This window comes from Geotrypetes seraphini, chromosome 5, assembly GCF_902459505.1.
Source record: "Geotrypetes seraphini chromosome 5, aGeoSer1.1, whole genome shotgun sequence".
Taxonomy (NCBI): Eukaryota; Metazoa; Chordata; class Amphibia; order Gymnophiona; family Dermophiidae; genus Geotrypetes; species Geotrypetes seraphini.
The window spans coordinates 202,754,728-202,767,301 of NC_047088.1; the positions used below are offsets into that span (position 1 = coordinate 202,754,728).

Sequence of the window (12,574 nt, forward strand, 5' to 3'; positions counted from 1 at the left end):
ATGTGTTAACTCCAAAAGAAAAAGAGACATCTCCATGTGTCTTCTTTGCATGGTAATGTAATGAGTCTGATATGCAGGGGTATGGGTACAGGTACAGGTTGGGCATTCCCGCCTGCCTATGTTACTACAGATAGGGATTATATAATAGAACACAACCCCCTGCAATAGTACCACACGTGTACCTCTAAGAGTTACCAATGCCATTCTGGAAGAAGCCAATAGCAAGGGCAGATATGACTGGGCATCAGCCCTGTCTGCACCACTAGAGCAAGGGCTTTGCTGAAGGTAGGCTCAGTGGGACCTAGGGGGAGGAATTATTCCTTAGGGGGGGTGGGGAAAGGAGCATATATGAGGAGGTCAATTGCCAGAGGGGCTCTTGTGGTTGGGGGAGTCTGGTTGAGATGGCACAAGAGTGAATTAATTGGAAGGGAGCCTAAGAGGGGGTTTATACCTGTGCCCTTACCACAGCCATGTCCCATTTTGAGTTGCATATGAGAGGATTTGGGTGCAGATCTTTATAGAATTGCACACAGCTCCAGGCGCAAATCCAAATTAGAGTTAATTAATGTCAATTATTGATTGTTAACAGCTCAATAACTAATTTAGTTCAGATCTCAGTACTGCATGCAATTTTGGGGCTCAAATTTAGTTGCCATTTCTAGAATCTGAGGGAGAATGCGCACATTAATGCAAGCAGCTAAATATTATTTTTACAATTGCAATTGAAAAGTATATATCCTGTCTAGAGTTATCCAAGATATTTTGTTAAATTTCACCTCAGATCTGAGTCACATTATAAATATGATTGCATGCAACTGAAAAAAAAAAAACCCATACATCACTAATCTATTAGTATGTTCCACTGTATATTCCCTGTGTTTATGCTTTCAATTCAGACCAGATTACATTACAGCAATAATCACAAATTAAATGAATCTGTTAGTGTTTGGACTCGCAGGACCATTTTACCTTCTGTTGGAAGGAAATAAATGTGCTTCAGGCTATTATAGTCATTTGAGCTAAAAGACTGTTCTCTTTTCATATGCAAAGGACAAAAAGTGAGAGACAAATACCCAGAGATGGGACAGATTTAGCAAAACGCATAAGACTTCCTAAATTAGTAGCCACTTTCTACTATTATTTTTTGAAAGTTTTTAAAAGATGTATATTTTTTTTGCCATGAATCTAAAATAGATGATCTGAAACAAACTCCTAGGGTACTCCATCTGTTAAAATCAAACTATCCCTCGTATCCTGCTGGAAAAAATCACTAAGCCTGTGGTGTCCCAGATATGCCTCTGCCTTCTGAGCAGACATTAAATTGATGCCTCTGGCTAGAATACGCACATGAAGACAATAAGTGGCAAACGCTCATTACCAAAGTCAACGAGCTTGACTCCTCCTTCTGTTGTCAGAAGGATGTTGTTCCCCTTGACGTCACGATGAATGATTCTGTTATTGTGCAAATGCTGAAGGCCCTGCAAGCCAAAAGGTGAAAGAAAGAAACCATTTACACCCTTATTCAAAAATAATCACCCTATCATTAGAGAGGCTAATGAAGACAAGCTGTGTTTGTGCTACGGAAACAGCTGTCAACTGTCTCACGTGTGTAGTACGCCCCCTACTGCCACAACAACCGGCATATTATGGTCAAAGTTAACACGATATGATACCAGGAGATGGGTTAGATGGGTAAATTGCACCCTCTACTGTCATTAGAAAAAAAAAAAAACAACTTGATGAGTTCTCCTACCAAGAGAGCCCCATAGAGGATGTAGGAGATTAGAGCTTCATCAAACCGCTGGCTGCACTTCAGCATGCTCTTGACCAGATCAGTGACAGATCCTCCATTACACAGCTGTACAAGAAAAAAAAAACAATGAACAGGAAACAGTCATCTTATACTCAGCACGGTTGTTTCTCTAATGGATTTCTACTGTAGCAAAGTGCAACAGAACAAGGATTCCAAAGCCTATATTGCATTTCTGCTACTAGATTTTATATATTTTTTTAGACTGCAAACTACTATTGAAAATAGAGCGATGTTGATATTGATAATAAATGACACTACAATAAATAAATACTAGATTTTGGTCCTTATTTTAGAAGCATTCTCAATGTATAAATAGTGGCTTTGAAACATGCAGATATACATGTGCATACAGTGATTTTGGAAAGCAGCTATGTATCCCCCTTTTTTTTTTTTTACAAAATTGTGAAAGCGGTTTGTAGTGCCAGCTGGCGCGCTGAATACTCTGCGCTGCTCCCAAACATGCCAGCCTGCACTATAAACTGCTTCTGTGGTTTTGTAAAAAGGGGGGTATATGTGGTGATCCATACCACAGGGAGTTTGCAAGGAGGCATGGTTAGTGAATGGATAAGGAGTTGTTTGGGTAGACCTAAAATATCAATGTATATTCTTCATTTTGAAAGAGAAATACCCTTAACCCACTGACCCTTCCCCCCCCCCCCCCCATTCTTCCCTTGTCCCTGGTAATGTACTGAGTGCAGGAATGATCCACAGTTGCTACTGTTCATAGCAGAGTCCTGATTTCAAAATGACACCGTGACCCCTAATGGTAGTCTCACAGTAGCAGTACTAGAGATCAGGCTGGGGGAGCAGCAACTTTAAAAAGTAAAACATGGGGACAAGGGAGTCATGTTTCTCCCCCACCCCCCAAAAAATTGTGCAGGGGGGCAGCTTTTTAAAATCACTGTTCTGAGAAACCATGAATATCTAATCCACTTCTGCCAGTAGCATGTCTTCCTTCCTCCACTCTCCTTCCCCGTGATTAATCCGTGATGTCCATACCCCTACCCAATACCAACAATATAAAGTCCCTCATCTACACATTACCAACATCTGTATCATCTGTCCAGAAATCCAAATCCTCCTTGACCACCATACCCCACCAGACACCTCCTCTTATTTGGCAACCTGACTCCTAGCAGTAGTGACAGGAGATCGCAGGCACTATTTTGAACCCAGGATTGTGCCTTGAGCAAGATCCACTGAAGATCATTGCTGCTCCTAGTAAACTTGAGATCTCAGAGGGGATCATGGGGTGAGGTGGTCTGCTGTGAGGATCTTGAATACAGGGGGGTCTGTCATGGAGGATATGGATGTCAGGGGGATCTGGATTTCACAGGGTCTATAAGGCAGTATGGCTATCAAGGAGTATTTGGGTGGGGAACTGATGCTGGCAATTATCAGGAAAGGATATGGATTTTGTGTAGTGATCAGGGTGGTAAAGAATGACACGGGATCAAATTTTCCCTATCCCTATGGGATCTCTCTATCCCCATCCTGTCCTCGCAAGCTCTGTCCCTGTCCCATTCCTGCAAGCTCTGACCTCATCTGCCCAAGCCTCGAACACTTTAAAAATCATAAGTGTTCGAGGCTTGTGTGGTTAAGGCAGAACTCATGGGGATGGGATGGGGATATTGAGATCCCATAGGGACAGGGACAAATTTGTCCCCATGTCATTCTCTAAAGTGGGGGCGAGGATTTGTGCTGCTGGTGGGAGGGGATCAGGGAGGTTTGACTATTGGAATCAGTAATTTTTAGAAAAGCTGCTGTCATATCCATTTGGGGTAATGTAGGAAATTCTTTTTCCCATGTGGAGCTTTTTAAAATCTCTGATCTTGCTGAACCTGATGAGACATCAACATGTATTTCTGCACATAAACATATTTTAAAAGAGGATCCACCAAGTGCACAGATAAAATACTCTTGAGAACTTTCCTCCATTGAATCTGAACATCTTAATCCCTGTCTCCACTACTTTTCTAAAATTGACTTGTTAATGATGTAAATTTTCAATGGGGCTCCTAACTAGCAATGAACATCTATACTAATTCAGCCCATACACTTAGCTGGTGATAACGATAATGCAAGATAGCATGTTGACTGCATATCTATTTCACAAGTACATTTTTAAAGTGAAATTTCCAAATTGTAGAGTAGAGCAGGCTTCCCCTGGGTCATATCAAATGTTTAAATCCTTTTGCGAGCAAGTGACAAGAGTATTGCAGAAGTACTTAGTGTTTCATGTTGACTTTTTGCTTTTTTGACCAAGTAGTAGGCCAGCCAGGTCTCCATACCAGGAAATGCAGATTATAAAGTGCTGTACAACAAGTACACCAGAGATGGTTCCTGTTTGAAAGAGCTTATAATCTAATTAAGATGGACATAGGACAAATGCTTATAAAGTTACATAGGTGGGGAAATATAACAGACTAGAGGTAAGGGAGTAAAGAGGGAATGGCGCCAATAATGGGTGATTTAAAAGTTGAGAAGGTAGGGCATAAATGCAGTTAGAAAAAATGGATTTTTAGCCTGGATTTGAACACCATGAGAGATGAGGCCCGACACACTGAGTCAGGCAGGATGTTCAATGCATAAGGTACAGCAAGGCAAGAAGGGCATCAACAAGAAAGACTCACCTGATGAACAGAGCTTTCAGGGCAGAGTATAGGGAGAGACAAGAGAGGAGAGATACTAAAGAGCTGCAAAATGAATACACTTGTAGATCAGTAAAAGGAGTTTGAACTGTATGTGGAGAGGGACAGGGAGCCAGTGAAGCGATTCGATAAGAGGGGTAACGTGAGCATAACACTGGTGCAGGAAAATTCTTAACAGATTGAAGTAAGGGGAGAGATGGCTTAGTGCAGGGGTAGGCGAGTCCGGTCCTCAAGAGCCACAAGCAGGTCAGGTTTTCAGAATATCCACAATGACTATGTATGAGAAGGATTTGCATGGACTGCCTACTTGAGATGCAAATCTATCTCATGCAACTCAAGTAGGCTTAGTGGAAGACCTGTAACATCAGAAACACTTTCCCCTTTTATAAGTACTAAGTCCAGTATAGCCCCCGTCCTGCATGGTTTCCATTACCAACTGCTGGAACAGTTCTCCTTGTAGCTATTAGCGAAGTATGTTAAATTTCTATTAATTTCTACAATAAAGTTCAAATATTGCTGGATTTTTTTTTTTTTGCCTAAAATGTCCTTTTATCAATGTATCATTGCTGAATGTGAAAATATGAGTTATAGTTTTAATACCAAGAAATTTGCTCCATTAAGCAAAAATGTTAAGAATAACGGAGCATTATGTAATCAGTGATTCTGAGCAACTCCAGGATGGTCTTTAAAATTTTTTTTATTATTTTCTGATCAAGCACAATAAAATTCATGGGAAAAACTTCAATTTGCAGTTTTTCCAACTTTAGGTATTTCCCTAATATACAGTACATGCGTACTTCTCAACCATGCCTCCAAAACAAACCCCTCCCCTTCAAAAGTCTCTCATGCTGCCCAAAGTACCTTAGACCTTGATGTTCTAAATTTACCGTTAAAATCCCATAGGTCGTTGTAATGCCGGTAAATTTTTCGATTTCAAAAAGACGAACGTTACTACAAAGACTTCACATACAAATGAGTTCCATGGAGGCCCACAGAAATTCCATCAGATTTTATTTAAATTATGTTTACTCACTTTTAAATCTTTAATATTTCAAACTCCCGCTTTTATTTTTAGAGTATTAATTCCTTATACTACTTCTAGAACACTGAGATCAACATTTATTGGCCATTCCCTCACTGAAAGTTGTTAATACGAGGCGTCATACTATTTTTTCAGTGACTGCTCCTCAGTCTTGGAATGATCTCCCACTATATATAAGACAGGAAAAGAATTTAGACAAATTCAAGACCAAACTTAAAAGTTTCCTTTTTAATGATGCTTTTAGTGAATAAATAATTCTTTTATCTCTCTTTATCTTATATTTCCTTTTTTTCATTTTTGTCTTCCCTCCTAATGTTTTTACCTTACTATATTAAATTTAATATTGATTGTAACCTTTAAATAATTTCCCTGTTGTTTTGATATTGTATTTACAAATTATTTAATTTAAATGATTTAATCTCTGTATAAGAATGTCCATATCTTTTTTTTTTTTAACTCAATATGATAAACTGTATGTCTGTGTATTATGTTACTCATATTTTAGATATTTTTACCAATTTGTACATCGCCTAGAATGTTGAATAGGCGATTAATCAAACTTAATAAACTTGGAAACTTAGATCAGTCATTGGAAAAAATGACTGACACGTGCAGAATAGTCCACAAAAAGAGGCATAAATGTGTGCATGCACCAGGAAATGCTATATTTTAGGCACGCATGAACATCAATCAAAGGTGTACCTGATTGTGGCACATGTCATAAGCGCCCGTTGATGCCATAGGCAGAGGGTCAGGGTGGAGAACTACCAGCACACCATGCAAATGCATTTTTCTACACTGATTTTACAGGACATATATGCTGTCCCCGTATTTTGGTTTTTGAACTTCCACCTCTCATGCAATTGGCAGCGCCAAACCTGCCAGCATATGCTTTTAATGGACACATATGAGACGTGCCTTTAAGGCACGAGCATGAAACATGCTTTTAACACACATATATATGGACCACAGTAACCCAAGTATGATAAATGTATCTTCAACTTCCATCTCTCATGCAATCTGTAGCCCAGACCATAACTGATGCATGCGCATGAGACGGACCTTTAACACACGTACCTGAGACATGCTTTTAACACACTACCAGCACCTCCAGACCTGTCGGTAATTTTGGAGTATTAAAGTTCAGTGCTTCATTTGGTGCATCACCAGGCAATGTCTGGGCATCACCCAGAGTGCTCATTTTAATATTAATGACCTTGTACTACATTTACATAGTATTACCGGAGGATGCTACGAAGCACAGAAAAGACAGCATACAGACATTATGGGATTCTTTTACTAAGGTGCGATAACCGATTTAGCGCGCTATATGCTAAGGCGCCCATTGTATTATATGGGCGCCTTAGCATTTAGTGTGCGCTAAATCAATTAATGCTCACAAAATCAGCCTTGGTAAAAGGACCCATATGTGCATTGGAAGCTAAAATACTTGCACGCTAAACCAGTTAGAACTGGTTTAGCTTCAACTGTTAAAAACATTGGTGCTTTAGCTAGGAAAGTATGCATATACAGTCTGATGAAAAAAAAAAAACCACATGGAGAGAGAGACAGGTAGGAGTTATTAACTTGGGCTACCATTAAAATGTGTTATTTTTAGTAGTAAAATAACACCATTGTAACAGCAGCCTAAGCTGATAACCACCTCCCTTAATCAGATATGGCTGATTCCGACAAAAGACCGCACTAAGGAGAACAAAACTAGAGCTGTGGCCAAATTATAAAGATGTGCAGTAGAGAATGACATGATGACAAAATTAATCACCGTTCCCGTCACCCCGCAGAAACAATCCCGTCTACACTAGCATTGTTCAATGCAAGGCTTGAGGGTCAGTGACTGTGCCCATTCATACTTCGATTCTTCCCTTTCTCCTTAAAAAATGACATGGAGATGTTTTTCCACAGTTATTCGTGGGGATGGGAACGATGATGAATTTTGTCACTGTGTTATATGCAGCTGTCAGTTGAAAACCAATATTTACTTTTCTGTATGCTTATCCTCTATAATAAAACCCTAAGCGCACATATGCACTTACAACACTGTGATCCCTGCCGCTGTGGTGTCTGACTCCGTGACCTTATTCTATTTGCAGCGCATGCAGCAGTTTGCAGCAAGTGGCGCATACGGCAGTTGGAAGCCGGCCTATACAAAAAAAACCTACCCACTGCCCACAGGAAACGAAAGACCGCCGCACGCAGTCACGCAATCAACACTAACGTCCATTTCGGGGGTAGGGAGGAGAAATCGAGCATCTTGGAGTAGGAGGACAGGGAAAGAGATAGGTTGGAGATAGGTGCCGCTGCAGGCACCCCGGCAACGGGAAGAGGAGGAGAGGGCCCGATGATAGGGAGAGACCGCTGGAATTAGTACTGCTGGACAGGGAGAAGGTAAAAGGAAGGGATAGTGGCTACTATTGGACAGGGGAAGCAAGGAAGGGGTGCTGTTGAACAGGGGGGAGGTAAAAGTTAGGAAGAAGCGCTACTGCTGGACAGGGAGAGCAGTGAAGAGGTGCTGCTGGACAGGGGGAAATAAAATCAATGGAGAAGGGGGGAGGTAAAAGTAAGGGAAAAGGCCTACTGCTAGACAGTGGGAGCAGAGAAGGAGTATGTGTTGCTGGACAGGGGGGGAGAAAAAAGTAAGGAAGAAAGGCTGCTAGCATCCGTTAATGTAACGGGCTAAAAAACTAGTCAGCTATAAAGCTCATTCCACCTTGCTAGTTGCAACCATTCAGCTATTGAGGCTGCCCTTTTCACTCTCTGCCCTTTTCACTCTCTCTACTACTATACAAGCCAAAAGAGATTTCCAGAATTCCACAGGGAAAAGTACATAAAATAATATTATCACAGATGTAGTTTGTGTTAGGAAAAGGGGGTAATGCCGTCCTGCAAATGTTGTAGGTGCTAATGCTGAGATGATCCCTCTCCCCCGCTGCCAAAATGACTTCTTTATACTTTTCTGCTTCCCCCCCCCCCCCCCCAAATAAGCAGGTGGAGTTCATCTATGAATAATATTTAATTGATAACATGAAAACATAATTTACAGGTGCCTTAGAAATTAACCTAAAAGTAAACATTTTCATAGTAAGACTTTATTTTGAAATTATATGGAAAGATATATTATGACTCCTGTGTTTTCAAATCATATACAGTATAGCATCTAAGAGAGTTTTGCATTTGTGAGAAGAATTCCAGGGGAAAAAAAAACAAGACTGATGTATTTGATAACTGGAAGGCAACAAATTAGAATTATTTCAGAGCTTCACTCCATCAACGCTCCCGCTGGCAGGCAAATGTAAACCAGACAGCAGTTCTATCTCAGGCTCCGTGTGGCAAGCTCTGTCAGCAGCTGAGATGAAACATTCTGATCTGGGAAAAGGCAGCTTCTTGCAAGCACTTTCCATTAATGGACTGCCATATATCAGGCAAAGGGATAAAAAGTAAAAATTAGAATCTTTGCAAATGTGTTTTCACTCCCATGATTAGTTCATCATCTCTGCCCTATTAACAGCTGGCGGTTTGTTTTGTATTGTTTTTTTCCAGTCTTCCTTGGAAAGGCACTTGCATGAAAACACAAGCAATGAATTCTACTTGTTAAATTTTTTTTCTTCTTTTGTTTCATAAATATCTATATAAAAAAAAAAAAAAACATGCAAGCTTGTCTCCTGTGTCCAAAAGCTCTACACTATGCTGTATTTTGCTGAGAATCTATCAGTAACATAGGAACTTGCTACATGCAAGAAGTGCAGCCACACAGCCTAGAGCACAAGTGAGGCAGGGGCTCAAAAATTCTATCCATTGCCTTCCCTGCCTAACTGTGATGCAGTGAGTGGAATAGGAGCTTTAGGGGGAGGGGGGGGGGTCACATAGGCACATTTCTGGCTCAACTGGTTAAATCACTTGTTTGGGACTATCAGCTAAATTTCAGTGGCACTAAATACTTATCATCAGTAAAATTAGCTGTTAGTGCCAAATTGAAAACTGGCTATTTTAGGGGCATTCTGGGGGCAAAGTCAGCAGTTGACAGATTAAGGGCTAGATTCACTAAGCCCACCGATCAACTTCCGACCACTTAGCGACCCCTTTGCAAATCGATTTCCCTCCGACCCGATTCACCAACCTCCATCCCGATCATCCTCCAATCCACGCATGCAAATGAGGGGGAACGGTATTCAAATGTAGGCAGGCAGTGATTCATTTAAAAGAAAAGAGGGACACCGACTGTGCTGACCAATCCAAAAATAAGTGACAGGTCCATTCTGACTGCCCTGCCTTCTGCCGCCCTGCTCTCAGCCCTCTTCTCTGCTCTCAGCCCTGATCTCCTGCCTGCCCCAATCTCCTGCTCTAGCCCCGAATCTCTCCTGCCACCCCAACTCGCCGCCCTGCTCTCACCCTGAATCTCTCCTGCCGCCCCGACTCTCCTGCCCTTCCCCGCAGTGCAAGCCCGTGGTTTTAACCCGCAGGCTTAAAGCAGGTTAAAACCACAGATTTGTGAAGAAAAAAAAAGCAAAAGAAAAGAAGTTTCCTGCTCTGTCGGGCACGGAGGGCCAGCGCATGCTCAGACCATCTACAGATGGTCTGTGCGTGCGTCGGAGTTGTTATAGAGCGATCCGGGCGCTTGGTTGGGGGCGTAATTCCGATTGCCCTCATTTGCATGAGGGCGATTCGTGAATCAGCCCCCCGGACACGGATCGGATCCCTCACGGATTATATCTGATCGGTGCCCTCATCACTTATCTGGTCACAGTAACTGCATAAATGAGATCACATAAATTACAGTCCTATTTTTGGCCAGCTTTTATCAAGCTGCGCTAGAGGTTTTTAAATGTGGGCCTGTGTGGTAAATGCTCCGACACTCATAGAATTCCTATGAGCATCAGAGCACTTACCTCACCATGCTAAAAACCTCGAGTGGGGAAGGGGTAAAACACGGACCTCGCGGATCTAAAACCGCACGTCCTTAAAAATCTGAGGTCCGTGCCACTTATAGATAGTTTCTGGCTCTGACAGACCTCGATGACAATTTAGCTCTGACGGATCCGTCTCAGCATAGGGAGGTAAAAGTATTAGGATCCGTCAGCGCTAAAATGTCATCGAGGTCTGTCAGAGCCAGAGCCTAGTGCTGGAGCGGCTCTAAAACAAATCCTTTAAACCGGTTTCCTGCAGCCCCAGTAAGTTAAAAAATCTGAGGTCTGCGGCTCTGACAGACCTCTATGACATTTTAGCGCTGACGGATCCTAATACTTTTCCCTTCCTATGCTGACATGGATCTGTCAGCGCTAAATTGTCATCGAGATCTGACAGAGCCAGAAACTATCTATAAGTGGCATGGACCTCAGATTTTTAAGGACGTGCGGTTTTAGATCCGTGAGATCCATCAGGTCTGTGAGATCCGCGTTTTACCCCTTCCCCCTCTAGTGCACTTTGTTAAAAGAGGGTGTTTTAGGGTTACCGTATGACTCCAGAAAAAGGACGGATTGAGACATCAGGATCCAGATATTTCAATCTGTCCTAATTTCTTCCATTGCTTTCCTTTTCCTGGAGCTATATGGTAACCCAAGCGGGTTTATGTGGTAACCCATGGCCTCTTACATTCTGAATAATAAGTTAAATGACCTTTGCATTAACTGGTTTTGCATAAACTGGATAATCACTGCCAAAGCCCAGACATAGTCCATCATTGAATAACTGCCCAATATTCAGTTCTATTTAACTGGTCAGGAACAGTGTGCCTATATATGATGCATGACTTATATAGAGTCACGCTTAGCGCCATTCCAGTCAGCACACATAATGTGCACTCTATTCTGATAGTGCACACATTGTTCCAAATGACAGCCCATCCCTAGAGCCTAGTCACTAAGCTGCCTTATGATAATGACATGTTATTTATTAGTTAATGGGAGCAGTGGCCTAGTGGTTAGAGCAGCTGCCTCAGCACCCTGAGCTTGTGAGTTCAATTCCCACTACAGCTTCTTGTGACTTGATATACCGCTTTTTTCTGTGTGGTTACAATCAAAATGGTTTATATATTTTAGACAGGAATATTGCTGGTGGTAGGAAGCAAAATGCTAACCGCCACCAGATGAATATTGACCCATTAGAGCTTTGGGTTTTGCTATAGATTCTGCAGTACAACAATTCTGTAGCCAAATGTTTTAAAATTTTGCGACAGATATGAAGCATGCTGTTATTGTCTATTCCTTATGTTTGACTTATTCTCACTGCCCTGAGTGAATAAATCCTAATAGATAAATAAATATATAGCCCTGAATGGAGTGGGAGGTTCCTCCTGTATACTCCGAATCACTTTTTTTTTATACAGTAGACTCTCAGTTAATCAGAACTCTCAAGCAACCAGCAAAAAAAAAAAAAAAAAACCCAGCAAAGAAATACTGTAATACTTTAAATAAAAATGAAAATAAAATTAATTTCTGGCAGAAATCTAAGTGTAAACTTGGCATGCCACACTTCAGTATGCCCACACTTTGCCTACCACATGTCCGGTAGTTTGTCTGGAACTATTTATGGTATGGCATAGTATAGGGTATAGTATTAGTTAGGTCTGTTTTTAATAGCAACCAGAAACTATTTATCTAGCATCTATCAACCCCCATGGGTGCCGGTTAACTGATAGTCTACTGTATTTCTTTTCATTTGCTGACAATCTCATGAATTACTTCCTTATGTTTGAGTGCCATGACCATGCCATGACCTCTGAATACTCTGCTACACCCCAAATACTTTTTCAGAGAGACAACAGCATAGGTATCTTCTGAGCAGTTAAAATTAATACCTTGGCTGGCAGGGATACCCAAGCCCTGCCAGGTGAAGATGTCCTCTACCTGAACCCTCCATGCCATCCAAGTGGCCAGAAAATCATGGAACTAGGAAGTTACATCAGAGGGAAGGTTTGAGTTTCTGCTCACTGCCAATAAAAAACAGAATGATTTTTAAAGGTACTGAGGGAGAGTGCAGTTAAAAGACCCCACCCCATCACCGGGGTGGGATGGGGGGAATGTTAGGCACTATCCTCCTTCCACCCCAGGTGTC

General features: G+C 41.6%; 1 protein-coding gene across 3 annotated transcripts in view; it reads right to left on the minus strand.

Annotated features, from left to right (window-relative positions):
• Positions 1 to 12,574, minus strand: part of LOC117361290 (myosin-IIIb-like) — a 149,282-nt gene that overhangs the window by 52,990 nt on the left and 83,718 nt on the right. For all 3 annotated transcript variants that reach the window (XM_033946437.1, XM_033946436.1, XM_033946439.1), the window contains exons 4-5: positions 1,754 to 1,858; positions 1,379 to 1,478 (exon numbers count right to left, since the gene is read on the minus strand). In XM_033946437.1, the coding sequence (XP_033802328.1) occupies positions 1,379 to 1,478; positions 1,754 to 1,858 (205 nt within the window). The remainder of the gene's footprint in view (positions 1 to 1,378; positions 1,479 to 1,753; positions 1,859 to 12,574) is intronic.